Source organism: Pristiophorus japonicus, chromosome 26 (assembly GCF_044704955.1).
Source record: "Pristiophorus japonicus isolate sPriJap1 chromosome 26, sPriJap1.hap1, whole genome shotgun sequence".
Taxonomy (NCBI): Eukaryota; Metazoa; Chordata; class Chondrichthyes; family Pristiophoridae; genus Pristiophorus; species Pristiophorus japonicus.
Genome location: NC_092002.1, coordinates 13686623 through 13712391, shown reverse-complemented (window position 1 = coordinate 13712391; position 25769 = coordinate 13686623). Strand labels below are relative to the sequence as shown.

At 45.7% G+C, this 25769-nt stretch overlaps 1 protein-coding gene across 4 annotated transcripts; it reads left to right on the top strand.

Annotated features, from left to right (window-relative positions):
* Nucleotides 1-303: 303 nt before the first annotated feature.
* Nucleotides 304-24929, top strand: LOC139239210 (uncharacterized). 4 transcript variants are annotated; one of them, XM_070867870.1, is made up of 6 exons: nucleotides 304-768; nucleotides 1306-1474; nucleotides 1748-1989; nucleotides 7553-7712; nucleotides 7853-7977; nucleotides 23786-24929. In XM_070867870.1, the coding sequence occupies exons 1-6, from the start codon at nucleotides 529-531 to the stop codon at nucleotides 23891-23893; spliced, it is 1044 nt and encodes a 347-aa protein (XP_070723971.1). In that variant the 5' UTR covers nucleotides 304-528; the 3' UTR covers nucleotides 23894-24929. The 4 variants fall into 4 exon arrangements, with proteins under 4 accessions (XP_070723971.1, XP_070723972.1, XP_070723969.1 ...); XM_070867871.1 differs by lacking the exon at nucleotides 23786-24929 and adding an exon at nucleotides 13079-13502; XM_070867868.1 differs by lacking the exon at nucleotides 23786-24929 and having other exon boundaries at nucleotides 7853-9301.
* Nucleotides 24930-25769: the final 840 nt, after the last annotated feature.

The window sequence follows — 25769 nt, the reverse complement described above, 5'->3', positions numbered from 1 at the left end:
TTCAGCCTCCATTTGCCGGGCTCCGAGATCCCGGCGACCAACAGCAGCAGCAGCAGCTCGGCGCCGAGCAGACACCACCTTCCCGCCGATTTCACATTTTGTATGCATGTCGTCAGCTCGTAAGGGGGCGGAGGTTGTGGCGTCATCACGCGCAAACCTGCCGCCGGCCAGACGCCAATGCGCAAACTCCCAGTCTGGACTCGGTGACGTAATGTAGCAATGTGTCAATCAGACCGTTAGTCAGCACCGCCCACCCCGTGGCTCTCCGGCACCTGCGCACTGCTCGTCTTTGGAACGGCGAACGACATTAGTTAAGGCCGTAAACCGGCGGAGGCAGCGACCGCTGGCATTCGCCTTGCGCCCGTTTGAGTGGTGCAGCCAGCACGAATTTTGTTCACACAATTGCAGCGCTGATCTCTCAGGGGAAGAGTGGAAGGGTGCAGCAGTGCCCAATATCGGGTGCAGCCTACCAGCCCAGGAAAGTTAGGCCTAGGCTCTCCGTAAAGGCGAAGCACTTTTTTGCCAGGCATGGAGAGACACCGGCGGTCAAAGGCAAAGCAGTTTTCGGATACTGCCCTGGCGGCCCTGGTCCACGGGGTCCAACGACGAAGCAATGTCCTATTTTCGCAAGGGGGCAAGAGGCTTTCAATTAGTCAGCGCAAGCGGGTCTGGAAGGAGATAGCGAAAGCCGTCACGGAGGCGAGTACATTTCTCAGGACGCCCATCCAGTGCCGGAAGAGATTTCATGATCTCATCCGGCTAGTCAAGGTGAGCGAAAGCTACAGCAAATATCATATAATGATTACAGCACTGAAGGAAGCCACTCAGCCCGCTGGGCCCATGCCGGATCTCTGCAAGAGCGCTTTAGCTAGTCCCACTCCCCTGCCTGCCCCACTCTTTTCTTGTAACCCTGCAAAAAAAAATTCCGCTAGGTACTTATCCAATTCCCTTTTAAAATCCACGATTGAGTCTGCCTCCACCACCCTTTCCAGTGCATTCCAGATCCTAACCACTCACCGCATTTAATTTTTTTCCCCCTCAAGTCACCTTTGGTTCTTCTGCCAATGCCACATCCCACCATCAGACACTGGTCACTGCTTCACTCACCTACCCACAATCTCTAGCTGTCACCATCCACACCTCACAGCCACGGCGTCACTTCACCCTCACAACCTTACCGCTTGCTGCAACACTCACACCCGCATCTCACACTTTGCACACACACTGCCAGCTATTATACCATGCAGTCACATCACCCAAACGCATAGCCTTACACTCACTGACACACTTCCCTTTCTCTTGCAGGTAAAGGTGGCTGATAACCGCGGAGAGCAGCAGCAGGCAGGAGGCGACCAAGCAAGGGTGGGCCTAACTGACCTGGAGCAATCAGTGTTCCAAATTATTGAAGGGGCAGAGACAGGCACAGAGTCCGTGGAGAACGGAGAATTGGAAAGCAGCACCGATGATGACAACGGTATGCTTATACCTAATCCTTCTTCTCACATCCCACTTCCCCCTCATCCCACAATCACCTCACTTACAAGCTGCTGATGGTGGATGCATGGATATCTTGCTTTCTGCCTTTTTGCTTTCAGATACCTAAAAACCGCCAGCAATTGTACCTCAACATAAGGAAGATACTTATGGTGGAGGAGATGCACAAGAAGCCCAAGTGAATGTTATCCAAGTCTTGTTGTATGTGGGCACGGACTGTTTCATTATCTGTGGTGTTGTGAATTGTTGCCAGGCATGGAGAGACACCAGCCGTCAAGGGCGATGCGGTTTTCGGATACGACCCTCGAGGCCCTGGTCGACGGGGCCCAACGCCGATGCGATATCCTATTTCCGCAAGATGGCGAGAAGCCTTCAAAACTCCAGTGCGGGCGAGTCTGGAAGGAGATAGCCAAAGCTGTCACGGCGGCGAGTGTGGTTCCCAGGACGCGCATCCAGTGTCGGAAGAGGCTTGATGACCTCATCCAGCTGGTCAAGGTGAGTGAGGACTTCAGCAAACGTCGCAGAATGATTACAGCACTGAAGGAGGCCACTCGGCCCGTCGGGGCCCGTGCTGGCTCACTGCAAGTGCACTTTAGCTAGTCCCACTCCCTTCCTCTCCGCCTGTCCTTTCCCCGTTTCCTTGCAATTTTTTTTACCTTCAGGTACTTAGCCAATTCCCTTTTGAAAGCCATGATAGAGTCTGCCTGTACCACCCTCTCAGGCAGAGCATTCCAAACTGTATGTTGCAGAACCAACCAGGGAGCAGGCTACTTTAGATCTGGTACTTTGTAATGAGACAGGATTGATAAATGATCTAGTAAAGGATTCTCTAGGAATGAGTGATCATAACATGGTTGGATATAAAATTCAGTTGGAAGGCTGGGGAAGTTGGTTCTCAAACCAATGTCCTAAGCTTAAATAAAGGAGACAACAAAGGAATGAGGGCAGAGTTGGCTAAAGTGGTCTGCGAAAGTAGATTAAAGTATGGGACGGTTGATGAGCAGTGGCAGACATTTAAGAAGATATTTCATAACTCGCAACAAAAATATATCCCAATGAGAAGGAAAGACTAAGAGAAGGGATAACCATCCGTGACTAACTAAGGAAATAAGGGATGGTATAAAATTGAAAACAGGGGCATACAATGTGGCCAAGAACAGTGGGAGGCCAGAGGATTGGGAAACTTTTAAAAGCCAGCAAAGAACAACTTTGCTGAGTTGTAATGAGACAGGAAAAATAAACCATCTCCTAGTAAAAGATCCTCTCGGAATGAGTGATCACAGTATGGTTGAATTTGTAATACAGATTGAGGATGAGGAAGTTGTGTCAGAAACGAGCGTACTATGCTTAAACAAAGGGGACTACAGTGGGATGAGGGCAGAGTTGGCTAAAGTAGACTGGAAACACAGACTAAACGGTGGCACAATTGAGGAACAGTGGAGGACTTTTAAGGAGCTCTTTCATAGAGCGCAACAAAAATATATTCCAGTGAAAAAGAAGGGCGGTAAGAGAAGGGATAACCAGCCGTGGATAACCAAGGAAATAAAGGAGAGTATCAAATCAAAGACGTATAAGGTGGCCAAGGTTAGTGGGAAACTAGAGAATTGGGAAAATTTTAAACAACAGCAAAGAATGACTAAAAAAGCAATAAAGAAAGGAAAGATAGATTACGAAGGAAAACTTGCGCAAAACGTAAAAACAGATACTAAAAGCTTTTACCGATATATAAAACGGAAAAGAGTGACTAAAGTAAATGTTGGTCCCTTAGAAGATGAGAAGGAGGATTTAATAATGGGAAATGTGGAAATGGCTGAGACCTTAAACAATTGTTTTGCTTCGGTCTTCACAGTGGAAGACAGATGTTAAACTAACCGGCCTATAGTTACCTGCCTTTTGTCTGCCCCCTTTTTTAAACAGAGGCGTTACATTAGCTGCTTTCCAATCCGCTGGTACCTCCCCAGAGTCCAGAGAATTTTGGTAGATTATAACGAATGCATCTGCTATAACTTCCGCCATCTCTTTTAATACCCTGGGATGCATTTCATCAGGACCAGGGGACTTGTCTACCTTGAGTCCCATTAGCCTGTTCAGCACTACCCCCCTAGTGATAGTGATTGTCTCAAGGTCCTCCCTTCCCACATTCCCGTGACCAGCAATTTTTGGCATGGTTTTGGCATAATCACACCTACATAGCAATCGGGGGCGGTCTTGAGAACACCAAGTATGTGCTACCATTTGCTGAAACCCATCGAGGGCCTTTGAATGCTGAGTTAGTAGTGGGGAAAATGCTTGAAACTATCATTAAGGAAGAAATAGCGGGACATCTAGACAGGAATAGTGCAATCAAGTAGACGCAGCATGGATTCATGAAGGGGAAATCATGTTTAACTAATTTACTGTAATTCTTTGAGGATATCACAAGCATGGTGGATGGAGTTGTACCGATGGATGTGGTGTATTTAGATTTCCAAAAGGCATTCGATAAGGTGCCACACAGAAGATAGAGGTACGCGGAGTCAGAGGAAATGTATTAGCATAAATAGAGAATTGGCTGGCGAACAGAAAGCAGAGAGTCGGGATAAATGGGTCCTTTTCGGTTTGGAAATCGGTGGTTAGTGGTGTGCCACAGGGATCGGTGCTGGGACCACAACTGTTTACAATATACAGAGATGACCTGGAAGCGGGGACAGAGTGTAGTGTAACAAAATTTGCAGATGACACAAAGATTAGCGGGAAAGCGGGTTGTGTAGAGGACACAGAGAGGCTGAAAAGAGATTTGGATAGGTTAAGCGAATGGGCTAAGGTTTGGCAGATGGAATACAATGTCGGAAAGTGTGAGGTCATCCACCTTAGAAAAAAAACAGTAAAATGGAATATTATTTGAATGGGGAGAAATTACAACATGCTGCGGTGCAGAGGGACCTGGGGGTCGTTGTGCATGAATCCCAAAAAGTTAGTTTGCAGATGCAGCAGGTAATCAGGAAGGCGAATGGAATGTTGGCCTTCATTGCGAGAGGGATGGAGTACAAAAGCAGTGAGGTCCTGTTGCAACTGTATAGGGTATTGGTAAGTCCACACCTGGAGTACTGCATGCAGTTTTGGTCACCTTACTTAAGGAAGGATATACTGGCTTTGGAGGGTGTACAGAGACGATTCACTAGGCTGATTCCGGAGATGAGGGGGTTACCTTATGATGATAGATTGAGTAGACTGGGTCTTTACTCGTTGGAGTTCAGAAGGATGAGGGGTGATCGTATAGAAACATTTAAAATCATGAAAGGGATAGACAGGATAGAGGCAGAGAGATTGTTTCCACTGGTAGGGGAGACTAGAACTAGGGGGCACAGCCTCAAAATACGGGGAGCCAATTAAAAACCGAGTTGAGAAGGAATTTCTTCTCCCAGAGGGTTGTGAATCTGTGGAATTCTCTGCCCAAGGAAGCAGTTGAGGCTAGCTCATTGAATGTATTCAAGTCACAGATAGATAGATTTTTAACCAATAAGGGAATTAAGTGTTACGGGGAGAGGGCGGGTAAGTGGAGCTGAGTCCACGGCCAGATCAGTCATGATCTTGTTGAGTGGCGGAGCAGGCTCGAGGGGCTAGATGGCCTACTCCTGTTCCTAATTCTTATGTTATGTTATGTTCTTATGTTAACTAAAAAATGATAGAGAGGGAAGATAGATCATGAAAGTAAACTAGCACGGAATATAAAAATAGATAGTAAGAGTTTCTACAGGTACATAAAAAGAAAAAAAGCATGGCTAAAGTAAATGTTGGTCCCCTAGAGGATGAGACTGAGGAATTAATAATGGGGAACAGGGAAATGGCAGAGACGTTGAACAAATATTTTGTATCAGTCTTCACGGTAGAAAACACAAAAAACATCCCAATAGTGGATGACCAAGGGGCTATAATGAGGGAGAAACGTAATACAATCACTATCACTAATGAAGTAGTACTTGGTAAAATAATGGGACTAAAGGCGGACAAGTCCCCTGGACCTGCTGGCTTGCATCCTAGGGTCTTGAGAGAGATGGCTGTATAGATAGTGTGGGACTATCTATACAACATTGGTTGTAATCTACCAAAATTCCCTGGATTCTGGAGCGGTCCCAGCAGATTGGAAAATCGCAAATGTAACACCCCTATTTAATAAAGGAGGCAGACAAAAAGCAAGAAACTGTAGACCAGTTGGCCTAACATCTATCGTTGGGAAAATACTGAAGGAAGCAGTAGCAGGATATTTAGAAAACCATAATTCAATCAAGCAAGGCCAGCATGGTTTTATGAAAGAAAAATCATGTTTGACAAATTTGCTGGAGTTCTTTGAGGAGGTAACGAGCAGGGTGGATAAGGGGAACCAGTGGATGTGGTGCATTTGGATTTCCAGAAGGCATTCGATAAGGTGCCACATAAAAGGTTACTGAACAAGATAAAAGTTCACGGGGTTGGGGGTAATATATTAGCATGGATAGAGGATTGGCTAACTAACAGAAAACAGAGAGTCGGGATAAATGGGTCATTTTCCATTTGGCAAACAGTGACTAGTTGGGTTGCCGCAGGGATCGGTGCTGGGGCCTCAACTATTTACCATCTATATTAATGACTTGGATGAAGGAACCGAGTGTAATGTAGCCAATAAAAACAGAAAATGCTGGAAATCTGAGGTCAGGCAGCATCTGTGGAGAAGAAGCAGATTCGGGTCGATGTTCTGACGAACATGAACCAGTTCTGACGAAAGGTCACCCACCCGAAACATTAACTCTGCTTCCTCTCCACAGATGCTGCCTGACCGGCTGAGATTTCCAGCATTCTCTGTTTTTATTCCAGATTCCAGCATCCGCAGAAATTTGCTTTTGTAATGTAGCCAAATTTGCTGATGATACAAAGATGGGTGGGAAAACAAATTGTGAGGAGGACACACAAAATCTGCAAAGTGATATAAACAGGCTAAGTGAGTGAGCAATAATTTGGCAGATGGAGTATAATGTGGCCAAATGTAAGGTTATCCACTTTGGCAGAAAAAATAGAAAAGAAAATTATAATTGAAATGGAGAAAAATTGCATAAGTGCTGCAGTACAGAGGGACCAGGGGGTCCTTGTGCATGAAACACAAAAAGTTAGTATGCAGGTACAGCAAGTAAGGCAAATGGAATATTGGCCTTTATTGCAAGGGGGGATGGAGTATAAAAGCAGAGAAGTCCGGCTACAACTGTACAGGGTATTGGTGAGGCCACACCTGGAGTACTGTGTACAGTTCTGGTCTCCGTATTTAACGAAGGATATACTTGCATTGGAGGCTGTTCAGAGAAGGTCCGGGGATGAGGGGGTTGACTTATAAAGATAGGTGGGGCCTATACTCATTAGAGTTCAGAAGAATGAAAGGTGATCTTATTGAAACATAAAATAATGAGGGGGCTCGACAAGGTGGATGCAGAGAGGATATTTCCACTCATAGGGGAAACTAAAACTAGGGGACATAGTCTCAGAATAAGGGGCCGCCCATTTAAAACTGAGATGAGGAGGAATTTCTTCTCTGAGGGTTGTAAATCTGTGGAATTCTCTGCCCCAGAGAGCTGTGGAGGCTGGGTCATTGAATATATTTAAGGCGGAGATACAGATTTTTGAGCGACGAGAATAAAGGGTTATGGGGAGCGGGCAGGAAAGTGGAGCTGAGTATATGATCAGATCCTTATTAAATGGCGGAGCAGGCTCGAGGGGCCAGATGGCCCATTCCCGCTCCTATTTCTTATGTTCTTAAATCCTGACCACTCGCTGAATTTTAAAAAGTTTTTCCCTTAAGTCACCTTTGGTTCTTCTACCAATGCCATGCCCCATCATCTGCCCCTCCTAGCCTCACACACTGCTCAATTCCTCATTCACCTACCACCCACACCTCATAATCACGGCTTCACTTCACCCTCACAACCTTACCGCTGCTGCAACACTCGCAGCCACATCTCACGCTTGCACACACTGCCAGCTATTCAACCAAGGCACGCGCATCGCCCAAATGCATTGCCCTGCACTCACTGACACACTTCCCTTTCTCTTGCAGGTAAAGGTGGCTGATAACCGCGGAGAGCAGCAGCAGGCGGGAGACGACCAAGCAAGGGCTGACCTAACTGACCAGGAGGAATCAATGTTCCAAATTAACGAAGGGGCAGGGACAGAGTTCGTGGAGGACGGAGAAGCAGAAAGCAGCACTGATGATGACGGTATGCTTATACCCAATCCTCCTTCTCACATCCCACTTCCTCCTAATCCCATAATCACTTCTCAGTTATAAGCTGCTGATGGTGTAGGCATGGATATCTTGATCCCTCCTCTTCCCCCTCCCTTGCCTTTCTGTTTTCAGGTACCCAAGAACCGCCAGCAACTGATCCTGAACATAAGGAAAACACTTATGTAAGAGGAGAAGCACAAGACGACGACGACGACGACAAAATGCAACAACGTCTGACACCCGTAGACACAAGCTCAGTAAGTGGCACTGCAGAGACTTTAGAGGGTATTACAGAGGCGGGATCTGCACGTGGTGAGTCACCGGGCATGAGTGGGCTGCAGCCAGGACAGGGGGAAAGGGTCGTTCGAGTTCCAGATCCCCGGAGAGTGAGTCTGCACACGGGTGCTGCACCACAGGACTCGGATGATGACCTCGATGGGGCAGCCTTCAGAAGAAAAGTGATGGGCATGCACACAGAAATGCTTGGTGCAATGGCAAGCCTGCCAAAGAGCCTCTTGTCAGTGTCAAGGAGTATGGAGGAGTCCAGCTCCAACATTGCTCGGGGTTTTGCACAGAGTTTGGAGCCCATGATTTCCGGGATGGAAATGATGAGCAGCTCCATGAGAGACCTTGTGGACCCAAATATAATGGTGGATGTGATGGGAGACCTTGCGGCTTCCACTGCAGCACAGGCAGAAGCAACCCAACGTCTCACTGCTGCAGTGGAAGCTCAGACTGCTGCCATCATCGCTGGGTTTACAAGTGTCGAAAGGGGCCAGCAATCTGTGCTCCAGCAGATTATAGAGCTCTCGGAGGGATGTATGGCTAGAAGAGGTTGTTGAGATAGGGTAGGGTGAGACTGTGAAGGGATCTGAAATTCGAGGTGTTGTCCTATATGTGTGAGGGGTGCGTGTGCATCTGAAAAAGATGGTCATTGTCTAGCACTCGCGTGTTACTTGCCACTTATCAGCCCAGCCTGAATATTGTCCAGGGTTGCTACATGTGGGCAAGGACTGTTTCATTATCTGAGAGGCTGTGAATGGAAGTTTACACTGTGCAGTCCCCACTTTTGACCTTATAATGGACTGAAGATCATTGATGAAGCAACAGAAGATGTTTGGGTCTAGGACACTACCCTGAGGAACTCCTGCAGCAATGTCCTAGGGCTGAGATAACTGGCCTCCCAACAACCGCAACCATGTTCCTTTGTGCTAGTTATGACTCCAGCTTTATCACTGATTCCCAAGTCTTCAATTTTACTAGGGTTCCTTGATGCCACACTAGGACAAATGTTACCTTGATATCGGGATGTCACTCTCACCTCACCTCTAGAATTCGTCTCTTTTGTCCATGTTTGGACCAAGGCTGTAATGAAGTCTGGAGCCGAGTGGTCCTGGTGGAACTCAAACTGTGCAATGGTGAGCAGGCTATCAATGAGCATGTGCCATTTAATAGCACTGTCGATGACACCTTCCTTTGCTGATGAGTCAGAGTAGGTTGATGGGACGATAATTGAAGGATTGGATTTGTCCTTTTTGTATAGGACATACCTGGGCAATTTTCCACTTTGTTGGGTAGATAAGAACATAAGAAATAGGAGCAGGTGTAGGCCACCTGGCCCCTCGAGCCTGCTCCGTGATTTAAGATCATAGCTGATCTGATCATGGACTCAGCTCCACTTCCCTGCCCGCTCCCGATAACCCTTTATTCCCTTATCACTGAAAAATCTATCTCTGCCTTAAATATATTCAATGACCCAGGCCTCCACAGCTCACTGGGGCAGAGAATTCCATAGATTTACAATACTCAGAGAAGAAATTCATGCTCATTTCACTTTTAAATGGGTAGCCCCTTATTCTGAGACTATGTCCCCGAGTTTTAGTTTCCCCTATGAGTGGAAATATCCTCCCTGCACCCATCTTGTCTAGCCCCCTCATTATCTTATATGTTTCAATAAGATCACCTTTCATTCTTCTGAACTCCAATGAGTATAGGCCCAACCTACTCAACCTATCTTCATAAGTCAACCCCCTCATCCCCGGAATCAACCTAACGAATCTTCTCTGACAGCCTCCAATGCAAGTATATCCTTCCTTAAATATGGAGGCCAAAACTGTATGCAATACTCCAGGTGTGGCCTCACCAATACCCAGTACAGTTGTAGCAGGACTTCTCTGCTTTTATACTCCATCCCCCTTGCAATAAAGGCCAACATTCCATTTGCCTTCCTGATTACTTGCTGTACCTGCACACTTTTTGTGTTTCCTCTGTACTGCAGCACTTTGCAAGTTTTCTCCATTTTAATTATAATTTTCTTTTCTATTTTTTCTGCCAAAGTGGATAACCTCACATTTGGCCACATTATACTCCATCTGCCAAAGTTTTGCCCACTCACTTAGCCTGTCTACATCCTTTTGCAGATTTGTTCTGTCCTCCTCACCATTTGCTTTCCCACCAATTTCTGTATCATCAGCAAACTTGGCAACATTACACTCGGTACCTTCATCCAAGTCATTAATAAAGATTGTAAATAGTTGAGACTCCAGCACCAATCCCTGCGGTTCCCCACTATTTACTGTTTGCCAACCGGAAAATGTTCCATTTATCCCGACTCTTTCTGTTAGCCAATCCTCTATCTATGCTAATATATTCATATCATAGGCAGTCCCTCAGAATCGAGGACTTGCTTCCACTCCCAAAGTGAGTTCTTTGATGGCTGAACAGTCCGATACGAGAGCCACAGACCCTGTTACAGGTGGGACAGACATTCGTCGAGGGAAGGGGTCGGTGGGGCTGGTTTGCCGCGCGCTCCTTCCGCTGCCTGCGCTTGGCCTCTTCATGCTCTTTGCGTTGAGACTCGGAAGAGCTCAACGTCCTCCCGGATGGACTTTCTCCACCTCGGGCGGTCTGTGGCCAGGGTCTCTCAGGTGTCAGTGGTGATGTCACACTTTACCAGCGAGGCTTTGAGGGTGTCTTATAACGTTTCCGCTTTCCACCTTTGGCTCGTTTACCACGAAAGAGCTCCGCATAAAGCATTTGCTTAGGGATGCGTATCTGGCATGCGTACTAAGTGGCCTGTCCAGCGAAGCTGATCGAGTGTGGTCAGTGTTTCAAAACTGGGGATGTTAGCCTGGTCGAGGACACTAATGTTGGTGCGCCTGTTCTCCCAGGGGATTTGCAGGATCTTGCGGAGACATCGTTGGTGATATATCTCCAGCGATTTGAGGTGCCTTCAAGATCCATACAGGAGGGCGGGTATTACTACAGCCTTGTAGACCATGAGTTTGGTGGTAGATTTGAGGGCCTGGTCTTCAAACACTCTTTTCTTCAGACAGCCAACGCCTCCAGCGCTGGCACACTGGAGGCGATGCTGAATCTCCGCATCAATGTCTGCCTTTGTTGATGAGGCTTCCGAGATATGGGAAATGGTCCATGTTGTCCAGGGCCGCGCCATGGATCTTGATGATTGGAGGGCAGTACTGTGCGGCGGTGACAGGCTGGAAGGACCTTTATCTTACAGATGTTAAGCATAAGGCCCATGCTTTCATATGCCTCAGTGAATACACTGACTATATCCTGGAGTTCAGCCTCTGAATGTGCGCAGACGCAGGCCTACTGCAGCTCAAAGACATTTATATTACCCCCAACCCCATGAACTTTTGTGCAGTAACCTTTTATGTGGCACCTTATCGATTGCCTTCTGGAAACCTAAATACACCACATCTACTGGTTCCCCCTTATCCACCCTGCTCGTTAAATCCTCAAAGAATTCCAGCAAATTTGTCAAATGTGATTTCACTTTCATAAAACCATGCTGTTTAATTGAATTATGCTTTTCCAAATGTCCTGCTACTGCTTCCTTAATAACAGGTTCCCAACATTTTCCCAACGACAGATGTTAGGCTATCCGGTCTATAGTTTCCTGCTATTTGTTTGCCTCATTTTTTAAATAGGGGCGTTACATTTGCGGTTTTGCAATCCGCTGGGACCGGCCCAGAATCCAGGGCATTTTGGTAGATCACAACCAATGCATTCACTATCTCTGCAGCCACTTCTTTTAAGACCCTATGATGTAAGCCATCAGGTCCAGGGGACTTGTCCGCCTTTTGTCCCATTATTTTACCGTGAACTACTTCTTTAGTGATAGTGATTGTATTAACGTCCTCCCTCCCTATAGCCCCTTGAATGATCCACTATTGGGATGTTATTAGTTTCTTCCACTATGAAGACCGATACAAAATATTTGTCCAACGTCTCTGCCATTTCCCTGTTCTCCATTATTAATTCCCCAGTCTCATCCTCTGGAGGACCAACATTTACTATAGCCACTCTTTTCCTTTTTATGTACCTGTAGAAACTCTTATTAGCTGTTTTTATATTCCGTGCTAGTTTACTTTCATAATCTATCTTCCCTCTCTAACATTTTTTGAGTCGTTTTATGCTGGCTTTTAAAAGTTTTCCAATTCTCTGGCCTCCCACTAGTCAACCACATTGCATGCCCTTGTTTTCAATTTGATTTTCCCTTATTTCCTTAGTTAGCCACGGATGGTTATCCCTTCTCTTAGTCTTTCTTTCTCATTGGGATATATTTTTGTTGTGAGTTATGAAATGTCTCCTTAAATGTCTGCTACTGCTCATCAACCGTCCCATACTTTAATCTATTTTCCCAGTCCACGTTAGCTAACTGTGCAGGGTATTGGTGAGGCCACAGCTGGAGTATTGCATACAGTTTTGGTCTCCGTATTTAAGGAAGGTATTGGAGACTATTCGGAGAAGGTTCACTAGGTTGATTCCGGAAATGAGGGGGTTGACTTCTGAGGGTAGGTTGAGTAGGTTGGGCCTATATTCATTGGAGTTCAGAAGAATGAGAGGTGATCTTATCGAAACATATAAGATAATGAGGGGGCTCGACAAGATGGATGCAGAGAGGATATTTCCACCCATAATGGAAAGTAAAACTAGGGGACATAGTCTTACAATAAGAGGCCACTCATTTAAAACTGAGATGAGGAGGAATTTCTTCTCAGAGGGTTGTAAATCTGTGGAATTCTCTGCCCTAGAGAGCTGTGGAGGCCGGGTCATTGAATATATTTAAGGCGGAAATAGGCAGATTTTTGAGCGATAAGGGAATAAAGGGTTATGGGGACGGGCAGGAAAGTGGAGCTGAATCCATGATCAGATCAGCCATGATCTTATTAAATGGTGGAGCAGGCTCGAGGGGCCAAGTGGCCTACTCCTGCTCCTATTAATGTTCTTATGTTTCTTTGGAGACCACCCTGGATTTTGAGAAATATTTAAGCAACATCTCCAGGCACATTGACAAAGAATTCCCCAACCAGATCACCTTGTATTCTTTAGGAATGTGCTACTTGAGGGGAGAGGAAACGCAGTGACATTCCTTGGTTTCCTCATGTACAATGCAACACCGGATTATTACAGATGACAGTCTGCAGGTCAGATTTGTGACCGAGATTATTGCCTTGCTGTCAGATCATGTGCAGCCAAGACGATGCAGTACCGCCACATGTATTAGGGACCATGAGAACTAAAACATTGGAAGGAATTTGTTTGTATTGTGTTTGTAAACGTGTCTGAAGTCGAAGAATTCGTAGATCAAAAATGGCCCAAAAGCGAAAAACATCACGATGGAAACAACCTGAACTGTTCTACAGACAACACGAATGTCCCAAATACAGTTGTTGGATTTTTACCCTATTTTGTACACTAATTCTGTTTGGAAAAAATTCTGCTATAATTATCATCAGCATCAAGCTCCAACCTCTTATTGGAAAATAAATTTTTTGAATAAAAAGATTTTATTGGAAGAACTGTCTGCCTTTATTTTACAAATAGGATTTATTAAAGGAACCCATTGAAGTTTCCTTTCCTTCCATGCTTTGTGTTTTTGCATTTTGCACAACCTATCCCATTCCCCAACCGAGATAAAATGTGATCAAGCTGCTCCCTGGTCTCAGGCAGTGCTATTCTACAGTCACCTGTGCTGTCTATCTCCTGCCTAATCCCGCACAAGGGATTGGTGTGCAAAATCAAAGCACATGGTATTGGGGGTAATGTACTGACGTGGATAAAGAACTGGTTGGCAAATAGGAAGCAGAGTGTCGGGATAAACGGGTCCTTTTCAGAATGGCAGGCAGTGACTAGTGGAGTGCCGCAGGGCTCAGTGCTGGGACCCCAGCTCTTTACAATATGTATTAATGATTTAGATGAAGGAATTGAGTGTAATATCTCCAAGTTTGCAGATGGCACTAAACTGGTTGGCGGTGTGAGCTGTGAGGAGGACGCTAAGAGGCTGCAGGGTGACTTGGACAGGTTAGGTGAGTGGGCAAATGCATGGCAGATGCAGTATAATGTAGATAAATGTAAGGTTATCCATTTTGGGGGCAAAAACACGAAGGCAGATTATTATCTGAATGGCGGCAGATTAGGAAAAGGGGAGGTGCAACGAGACCTGGGTGTCATGGTTCATCAAAGTCATTGAAAATTGGCATGTAGGTACAGCAGGCGGTGAAGAAGGCAAATGGTATGTTGGCCTTCATAGCTAGGATATTTGAGTATAGGAGCAGGGAGGTCTTACTGCAGTTGTACAGGGCCTTGGCGAGGCCTCACCTGGAATATTGTGTTCAGTTTTGGTCTCCGAATCTGAGGAAAGACATTCTTGAAATTGAGGGGGTTCCAGAGATGGTTGGACTGACATATGAGGAGAGACTTAATCAACTGGGCCTGTATTCACTGGAGTTTAGAAGGATGAGAGGGGATCTCCTAGAAACGTATAAGATTCTGACGGGACAGGACAGGTTAGATGCGGGAAGAATGTTCCCGATGTTGGGGAAGTCCAGAACAGGTGACATAGTCTTAGGATAAGGGGTAGGCCATTTAGGACTGAGATGAGGAGAAACTTCTTCAACTCAGAGTTGTTAACCTGTGGAATTCACTGCCGCAGACGGTTGTTGATGCCAGTTCATTGGATATATTCAAGAGGGAGTTAGTTATGGCCCTTATGGCTAAAGAGATAAGGGGAGAAAGCAGGAAAGGGGTACTGAGGGAATGATCAGCGTTGATCTTATTGAATGGCGGTGCAGGCTCGAAGGGCCGAATGACCTACTCCTGCACTTATTTTCTATGTTTCTATCCCATCCCTCCCCGACAGCCAAGTGGAGGTTAATGATTCCAGATTTATCTTGTTTTTCCAAAAGGCCTACAAATAAGGTACCGCATAATAGACTAATGAATAAGGTCAGAGCATGTGGAGTCATGGACCAGATAACTAGCTGGCTTCAAGATTAGCCATTTAGACTTTGGAAACAAAATACTTTCTAAATTTGCAGATGACACCAAATTGGGGGAATAGTCAATACTGAGGAGGACTGCAACAAATTACAAGAATACATTAATAAATTGCAGAATGGGCATATAATTGGCAAATTAAATTCAACACAGATAAATGAGGTATTACATTTTGGTAATAAAAGTAGGGAGGTCACATATTACTTGGAAAATACAAATCTAAGTGGGATAGAAGAGCAAAGGGATGTCGGAGTACAAATACACAAATCGCTGAAAGGAACGACACAGGTTAACAATCCCATAAAAAAGCAAACTAAGCACCAGGGTTTATTTCTAGAGGGTTTGAATTGAAAATCAGAGAAATTATGCTAAACGTGAATCGAACCTTGATTACTGCATACAATTCTAGTTGCTGTAAGGGGAGCACAAGAGAGACAGAGAAATTAAGCTACAAGAAACTATATGCCTGCTTTACTTTGGGCAATAGCTTGTGTGCAGTAATAGCTTGGCAACATATTCTGTGGCGAAACAGTGAACAAGGCTACAAGTAAAGCAAAATGTGTTACTGTTAGCTATGCTGATCTCAACTGCCAATTTCATAGAATAGCTTAAGGCTTAAGGGGGCCAACGGTTAGGCCAACTGTGCTGACCACAACTGTCTGAAAAGTGACTGATTAACTGCTATCTGATGCTAACCGCAACTGCCTATTGTGTGTTATCTAAAATAAGGTGGACAACTGATTGTAAAAAAACTAATGTTGCAAGATGGAATGTTCTAGAAGGTAGGCAGAGACTTTGGACAACATGTCATTTGAATGTACAATAATCCTGTGTAAGCTGCATCAATTTGGAGAAGCTTGGCTACAGAGAGCCAGCTGTCTCCCCATGCATGTGAATAAAGACTATTTGAACTCTCGATATCAGACTTGTATTGAGTATTGTAAAATATTCCACAACATTTACCATGTTATTAAAAAGTATATAGTCACTGGAAGGAGTACAAAAAAGATTTACATGGATGATACCAGAAATACAACTATTAGGAAAAGGATGAACAGGATGGGTTTCTCTTGAAAAAAAGTCCAAGGGGTGACTTAATAGAGGTTTTCAAAATTATGAAAGGTTTTGATAAGAGTAGATACAGAGTGTGTTTCCACTTGTGGGGAAGAGGAAAACTAGAGGCCATCAATATAAGACAGTCACGAATAAATCAAATAGGGAATTCAGAAGGAAAATCATTACCCAGAGTGGTGAGAATGTGGATCTCGTTACCACAGGGATTGGTTGAAGCGAAAAGTATAGATGCATTTAAGGGGAAGCTAGATAAGCATATTGGGGAGAAGGAAATAGAGGGTTCTGCTGATAGTTAGATGAGGAAGGATGGGAGGAGGCTCGAGTGAAGCATAAACAGCGTAAAATGGCCTGGTTGGGCTGAAAGGCCTCTTTCTGTGCTGTATATCCTATGTAATCCTGTGACAAGCTGTGGGCACAAACCCACTATTCCTTGGTGCAGTTTGTTCAACCGCCAACATTTTCACCCATCAATCTCAGTGAATTCTTCCCCTCGGTGTGGTGAAGCAGAAAGTAGAGTCCACAAAGAACTCATCATCATCATAGGCGGTCCCTTGAACGAGAATGACTTGTTTCCACACCAAAAGGAATGAGTTTGCAGATGTTTCAATGAAGGACCCAATATTCCACTCCTGAACTCGATGGAAGATGCCTGTGCGTGGATTTTTTTTTAACGTGGGCTTGACAGAGCTAGGCCTTTATCCAGTGGCAAGGGTTAACCAGGACGATTGGAGACCTGCTCTGCTGCAAGGACCAAGTGTGCACACACAATCGCAGTGTGGGCTAGCCCGTGCTGCCCCATGGCCCTCGGCTCTTCTGGGCCCCGTACCCCATTTGCCGTTCCTCGGCCACAAACATTCACCGCACATCTGCAGCAAACATTTCCCGCATCTCTGCCGCGATCACTCGCCAAATCTCAGCCACACTCCCTCACCGCTTCTCTGCCCTGATAATCCGCCGCATTTCTGCCTCGAGCTCTCGCCACTTCTCCGCCTCAAATCATTCATCACAGCTCTGCCACGATCTCTCGCCGCTCATCCACCACGACCATCCCGCTCCTCTGCTGTACCTGGGCCCCGCCGATGATCCTGCCCACGCTCCAATCAGCGACCTGAGCCTTGTTGACATCACCCAGTCGCCCACCTCGAAGACATTGCCCACTTGGAGCAACTCACGCTGGGAGTTGTCGTGGCATGCTCCAGTTTTTTTATCCTCCCGACCTGCAGAGGTGTCCTCGCTCAGGTCGGGGTGGCCCAGGACGTTGCAGGGGCCCGCGCTCCAGCTCTTTTATCCCCCCCGACCTGCGGTGGTGTCCTCTCGCAGGGCGGGGTGGCAGGGATCACAAAGAACTACTTGTATTTCAAAACCTAATGTGCATCTGCAAGGAGCTGGTGAGTTTGTGGGGAGAATTGTCCTCTGTTTATTCTCAGTTTTTATAGTGTAATCTAACTTTCCAGCAATACACTTCATAGATAAGCTATGTTTTTCTAACTATTGATTATCACTCAATCAATTTTCATTAGAATTGTTCATCCTTCAGTCTGGGTATCAGTGTGCCTGCATCAGTGGCACTGCATTGTGTCTATTGGCATCTACCAGGATACCGGCTAAAGAAACGAGACAAAACTAAATGCTATCATTGCTCAGAGTTCCCGAGGGTGATCCCAGCCCCCACCATTGGGCCTCTTGACCTGTCCTTTTACCATCTCCCTTCCCACTGTCCAGGGCCCCAAATGCTGCTCATAATGCAGTGCCCTCTACATTGGGGAGACCAAAAACAGATTGGGTGACCGCTGAGCGGAACACCACCGTTCAGTCCATAAGCATGACCCCGAGCTTCCAGTCGCCAGACATTATAATTATCCACCCACTCCGACCTCGGCCTCTTACACTGTTCCAACAAAGCTCAACGTACCAAAATAATCGAGCTAGCGACGGCTATCAACCAAGATGGCTTTAGTTTTGCTGAATGGTAGAGTTTGCTACTCCATAGAAATGAATCAAGGCGGAGAAAGCAACTGACAAACAAGACAAGTCTGTGGGAGGAAATGGGAGGGTTGAAGAGGTGGTTCTTGTCTGTGAAAAGGCTGCAATTGCCTTTGAGTGTTGTCACAGATGTAATAGGGGAAATGTGGCATCACATTTGCACACAGCAAGCTCCTACAAAAAGCATTTTGATAATGACTAGATTATCTGTTTTCTTGTTATATTGATTGAGGGATAAACATTTGTGAATGTTTAAAATGTATAGAGACATTGAAGTTGAGAACGTGGGAATTGTATAGGGACAGTATAAGCTAACAAAGAATTCATGGAGGAATAGCCATGACATCTCGGACTCGAGACTGCGAAATGTTACAACACTAACACATATTGAAACAAAACCCACAGCTTGCAGAAAAACCTCAAGGTCTTATTAAATCATGTTATTAACCTGAAACATTAACAGAAGGTCTTTGTTTAAAATCAGACCATACTTAGGTCGGCTTATGAGTGGACAAAGGGAAAGAGGGACCAAAAGAGATAGGTTGAACTAGGATGTCACTCTAGCCCTATCTTGTTATCTTTTGCCGAGAATGTATAACTGTTGTCGCTTTACGATGTAACTTCACTTATCCGTAGGGAGTGTGTACGCTCTATTGAGAGAGTATATCTTCTGTCTGATAGGTCTTACCGGCCGGTAAAATAAAGACTGCTTTGTTCAAAGCACAAGAGGTATTCGACTCAGTAATTTTACTGAACCAGATTGAGGTAAAAGAATCCAGGAATTTACATTTGGTGTCAGAAGTGGGATCTCAATGGACGACTGCCGAAAACTTGCGAATTAAGAGCCAGACTAGCCTTGGACGAGACGAGGGGAAAGTGGCCACTGGAGTGAGTATGATTTCAATACTGCTCCAGTTTCCCCCGGTTTCAAAAGTCTGAGGAAAGTTTAGCCACTCGCTGGTTCTCAGGTAGTGTCTGAACGAGATCCAGGACAATCTGGTGAATATCTTTCAAACTTAGGGATAGAGATAGGGAAATTGCGCGATGACGCAAACCAAGCGGCGACTTGGAAAGATAGTTAGAGCTAGATAGGGATGGATGATCAATCATGGATCCAAAAATTAATAGGAAAGAAAAGAGACTCTTGTGAATGTCTGTTTAAATGAGAAATGCTTCTGTGATTTTTACTGTAAAAAAAAAAGCCGGGGAGTTGTGGTTTGTTTTATCTCAAACAGAATTAAAGTTTGTTTTAACCCTTCGTAGTGTTGTCCTGTATGTGGGAAGTTTAAGAGTGTGAACCTAATTGAATTACATATATTCGGATGATAAGTTACGGAGCCAGGAAATGCACAAAGGATAGGTTTGTTGAAAAAAAAAGAATCGTGCAGCGACGCGAACCGCGGGGCGACGCGGGAGTCTTAAGAATCGCGCGGCGACGCGAACCGCGGGGCAACGCGGATCAGTGTTAGAGTCTTTGTTTATCTTAAGTATTCTAATCGCGCAGCGACGCAAACCGCGGGGCGACGCGGGAATCTTAAGTGTTCTAAATCGCGCGGCAACGCGGATCAGTGTTAGCATTAGTAAAGTCTGTTTATTTGGAGTTGGTTAAAAGTCAGTGTTAGTTTCCGTAAAGTCTGTATTTATTTTAAGTTTGTTTAAATTGCACGACGACACGAACGCGTAATGACACGGTAATACGAGGGGCAGCGTGAAAATGGGTAATCAGTTGGATAAAACAACGGATGCGGATAGTCCGCTACAAAAGTTATGTGAGGAATTCCCTGAAAGAGCTGAAGACTTTAGAAAATTATCAGGAGCCCTGAACAAATTATTAGGAGCTGATCAATGACTTCTAGGTGGCACTAGAAGCGTAGAGGTAGTAAAAAAAAAAGCACAGGGATTGTCAAAAAAAAAATTAAAAGATGCATCACTTCTGTCAAGTTGGCAAATAAATGCTATTAAATTAGAACTTTCATTGACAGAGGGAACACATGTTGAAACTGTAGACGTCTTAAAAAAAAGAATGTGCGCACGAGAAACTTACTAAGAGATCCTCTGGGACCTCTGAGAAAGGTATTGACCGACTACATAGTAAAATGGCTGGCTTTGTGTTAACCGAGGCTGATGATGAAATTGATGAGTGGTCACTGACTCAGGGCCCAACGGCGCCTCCCGCAACCCCTGGCCCCTTGCTCCAGTCCTCTTCCCAACACCCTCCACCTTACACTCCGGCGAGAGGAGTTAAAAATAACCCCATACCACCAAAGCAACAAACCCAAACTGACTCCTCATCCTCTGATAGCGATTCGGATCCCCAGTTCACAAGCAATATAGCCGAAAGAACCAGATCTCATACTCGAAAGGGCAGAACTATTTCTCGACATCACAGACAGTCCCGTAAATCTTATAGTCAATCTACCAGTCCAAGTTGTGAAAGATATAGCAAACACCCCGCCGATCGAGACGCAGAACTGTCAAGCAGTCAGACAGCTCCGAAACATCCTCCGACCTAGAAATTATTTCCAAGATCCCAAAGACCCGACACCAATTCCCTGTCAGACCAATGCCAAACCCTGATGCACAACAAGCTGCAGACCACCCCAATATAGATGTCTATGTGATCTTCGAACAACTATTTGATTGCTCACGCTATCCGGACAAATGGAAAGGGCAGTTAGATATTATTGGCAGGAAAAGAAAGGGGAGGGGGGAGGTGCGCCCCCAACCCGGGTCAAGACTGAATACGTGACTAGAAAGGAAGAGCCATCTCGGGAGGAAGGATCAATAGAACTGCAGTGTTGCATACAGGATTGGATGGATAAGCAAGGATACGGTTATACTAAACAACCAAACGGCCCGAGCCCTGCTAATAAACCTCCCTATTGTCCCCGGCATGGTATGGGAAGAGGCCGGGACTGGGTAAGAGGAATTGACTGTTTTAATTGTGGGCAGGAAGGATATTGGAATAAAAATTGCCCCTACCGTCAGCATGGAAAAGGAAGAGGAGGAAGAGGAGGGGGGCAAGGGGGGAGAGGAGGATCTTACACTAACTTCTCCCAGAACAACCCCTTTGGTCAATTGTCCCCCGATTGACTACGCAGCTTGATTGTGCAGGGATCCTCCCCGAACGACGAACCAATGATATTCTGAATGAGTGGCAACCCTTTTTGATAGATACGGGAGCCTTCATGTCTTCTGTACAATCAAAGCTTAAACTCCCTGCCTCTACTGAAACACAGGAACTTTCAGGATTCCTGGGACAAATCTCGACATTCCCGGTGTCAGAACCGGTTAAAATGGGTTACCAGGAAGAATCGGTGGAACATCGAGTTGTTATCACAACCAATCTGGACTGTAACTTGATGGCTAGAGACCTCCTTTGCAAATTCCAGTTGCATTTGGAGTGTGGAGATGATGGGATTATTGTAAAACAGGAAACCCTTAAGCGGCAGTATTATACCACTAGAACCCCTCAGTGGTGGTCTCTGGACCTGCCGCAGGCACCCTATCACATGACCCTAGCATACGATCCCAGTGGAAAGAATTCTATTAAGGGCTAGAGTGACTGGACTGGAAAGAGAGGCAGATTTTGTGGAAGTGGATAAGAATCTGTGGAAATGGACAGCCCCCCCAACGGTGGCACCGTATATTGCTCGCGAAGTATTAGCCCCTCGCCATGCTAAAGATTTGGGAGTTATGGTACGCAAGGCCATAGATGAGGCTGACCCTACCAGCCGGGATGTGCAAATCGTAAAACATGGCCGAACAGTCCAATTTCATGAGGACCCCGAGAAGGTCTTAACGACTCTACAGCATCATACTGGTTCGGACATAACTGACTATGTGGGCAGAGGACCCCTCCCAAGTGGGTTATCACAGGCAATACCGAGTATCCACCGAGTTTTGGAGGCTAGCCGAGTCGAACCAATTTGCCAGTTTCCAGTCCCTAGCACGGCTAAACAAATGCGACAGTGTTTGGGGATGATCAATTACTGCAGATCCTGGATCCCTAATGTTGCCCTGATGACGAAGCACCTCACCCCGTATACAAATAAGTAAGGCAGCTTTGAAATAGAAACCGTAGACGTCCAAGCCTTTAAGGAACTAAAAACAGCCCTGCTGCAAGCTCCGGCTTTGGGACGGCCCCTCTACGACCGTCCCTTTCAATTATATTACACAATCATGAAAGATTGTGCTACTGCTGTTTTAACTCAGAAACACGGGGATAAACGTAGGCCTGTTGCTTACTACTCTTCTAAAATAGATCCCGTTGCCTTGGGACACCCCGTATGTACTCAAATATTAACTGCTATCTACAATAGCCTACAATCTGCCGCCAACCTTACCCTTCAGCAGGATATTGTTGTATATACTTCTCATTCCGTAGCTGCCCTTTTGGGCCAACTGCAAACTCAACATCTTACCATGGCTAGGCAAAGTAGATATGAGATCTACCTACTAAATAATCCAGGGCTGACCTTTCGGTACTGTACTGCCATCAATCTGGCCTGTTTTCTTACCGAGCCACCCCAAGATGAGGAAGAACCCAGTCATGATTGTTTATCCTTAATTCAGGAGGCCACATCGGTCAGGGAGGATTTAGTTGATGTACCAATGGAGGATCCAGCCTGTATTATGTATGTAGACGGAAGTTCTTCCATTGACCCAGAAGGCAGACGAAATTCTGGATACGCTATAGTAAACCAGGAGAATCAGATCGTGGAATCTGCAGCCTTTGAGACCGCCTATTCCGCCCAACAAGCTGAATTATTTGCCCTTACCAGAGCCTGTATCTTGGCTAAAGACCTCAATATCTATACCGACTCTGGGTATGCCTTTGGAGTAGCCCATGATTTCGGACAGTTATGGAAAAATAGGGGATTCCTAACCTCACAGGGGAATGAGATATCTCATAAACAGCTAGCATCTGATTTGTTGCAAGCCCTCATGTTCCCCAAACGCATTGCCATTGTCAAATGTACCGCCCACACTACCGGAAATTCTCTGGTCGATATAGGGAATCGTTGTCCTGACCAAGAGGCCAAACAGGCCTCTCGTGACCAACAGATGGTAGTGCTCAAAATTATGAGTCAGACTAAAAATCCTGCGAAGGATAAGTTAGCCTCGGAAAAACCAATGCCAACCATCCAAGATGTTATAAAAGCACAGGAGGACGCTCCTGAAAAAGATAAACTGTTGTGGAAATATTATGCATGTACTTATGACAATGTTTCTAAACTCTGGACCACTCCCGCGGAACAGACTTGCATGTCTGACAAGTTGGCTCTATGGGTTATTGAATGTATGCATTTTGCTACTCATTGTGGTGCAAGGACCACGAGTGACACACTTTTGGCTACTTCGTGGCACCCTAGACTCCAGGCGCTCACCCAGAACATCAGTAGTCGTTGCCTGGTTGGCCAGCAACATAATCCAGGGAAGGGAGTCCCCTGTGATTGGGGTAAAACGCCCCTACCCAAAGGTCCCTTTGAGACATTTCAGTTGGACTACATTGAGTTGCAAAAAGTTCAGTGTTACAAATATGTGTTAGTAATAGTAGATGTGTTTAGCAGATGGATTGAAGCCTACCCTACCCTGGACAATAAGGCTCAAACTGTTGTTAAGGTGTTAATGAGGGAAATTGTTCCTAGATATGAGATCTCAGCTCGACTGATGACCACCTATGTTCTTTCTCTGACTCAGGCTCTGCGACTAGTTCACAACCAGGTTCAAGATGCTCACCTCGACCTCCCAGTTTTACCCGAATTGTCCCTCGTGGCACCAGGGAAGTATGGATTCGGAAGGGATTAGAGCCACAATGGGAGGGGCCTTTTCAGGTGTTACTCACTACCCCCACTGCAGCCAAGGTTGAGGGGAAAAGTGCCTGGGTTCACCTGCACCACTGCAAGCTCACCACCCCCTAACGAACCTATTTTACTGGTTATTCTAACTCCTGTTTCTGTTCCAGACTTCCTCTTCTCCATAGCTGAACAAGGCCCTTGGCATCCTAATTGGAACGTGGACCAGTTTGAACTTTTACCCGTAGTGATAGACAGCCACCTACACCGACAGTGACCTGAGAAGAGAGACGGGAAAACTGAACTCTTTTAATCAGCAAAATAATTGGACTATTTATCTGAATCCTGAGCCATAAGATGAAGCTGTCTGTATGCCACAGTCTGTATAATAGTGTTGATATATGACAGTTTCGGCGCATGGGAGGGGAGACAGAGACGAGAGCTACATGTCTTATGTTTATGCGCAAAATGGGAACTTTTCTGGATATTAGGTGTGTTCACATTTCCTATACATTTTACTCCTAGAATGATCCTAAGTGTTATCATGGAATGATAAACGGGGGGAATGTGAATGTTTAAAATGTATAGAGACATTGAAGTTGAGAACGTGGGAATTGTATAGGGACAGTATAAGCTAACAAAGAATTCATGGAGGAATAGCCATGACATCTCGGACTCGAGACTGCGAAATGTTACAACACTAACACATATTGAAACAAAACCCACAGCTTGCAGAAAAACCTCAAAGTCTTATTAAATCATGTTATTAACCTGAAACATTAACAGAAGGTCTTTGTTTAAAATCAGACCATACTTAGGTCGGCTTATGAGTGGACAAAGGGAAAGAGGGACCAAAAGAGATAGGTTGAACTAGGATGTCACTCTAGCCCTATCTTGTTATCTTTTGCCGAGAATGTATAACTGTTGTCGCTTTACGATGTAACTTCACTTATCCGTAGGGAGTGTGTACGCTCTATCGAGATAGTATATCTTCTGTCTGATAGGTCTTACCGGCCGGTAAAATAAAGACTGCTTTGTTCAAAGCACAAGAGGTATTCGACTCAGTAATTTTACTGAACCAGATTGAGGTAAAAGAATCCAGGAATTTACACATTTGCCAGAACACCAGGGATAACTCCCCAGTTCTTCAAAATAGTGCCATGGGATCTTTTACGTCCACCTGAGAGAGCAGACGGGGACTCGGTTTAACAGCTCATCCTAAAGGCAGCACCTCCAACAGTCCAGCATTCCCTCAGCCTTTGCAAGATTCTACAAATCCCCTCGGAGGACAGACGCACCAACATTAGCGTCCTCGACCAGGCCAACATCCCCAGCATTGAAGCACTGACCACACTTGATCAGCTCCGTGAGCAGGCCACATCGTTCGCATGCCAGACATGAGACTCCCAAAGCAAGCACGTTATTCAAAACTCCTTCACGGCAAATGAGCCAAAGGTGGACAGAGGAAACGTTACAGGGACACCCTCAAAGCCTCCCTGATAAAGTGCAACATCCCCACTGACACCTGGGAGTCCCTGGCCAAAGACCGCCCTAAGTGGAGGAAGTGCATCGGAGAGGGCGCCGCGCTCCTCGAGTCTCGTCACCGAGAGCATGCAGAAATCAAGCGCCGGCAGCGGAAGTAGCGTGCGGCAAACCAGTCCCACCCTCCCTTATCCTCAACCACTGTCTGACCCACCTGTGACAGGGACTGTGGTTCTCGTATTGGACTGTTCAGCCACCTAAGGACTCATGCTAAGAGTGGAAGCAAGTCTTCCTCGATTCCGTGGGACTGCCTATGATGATGACTCCCTTAGCCCTGCACTGGGAGATTAGTGTGCTCAAGTAGTTCATTGGCTGTAAAGCGCTTTGGAACATCCAGTGGTCGTGAA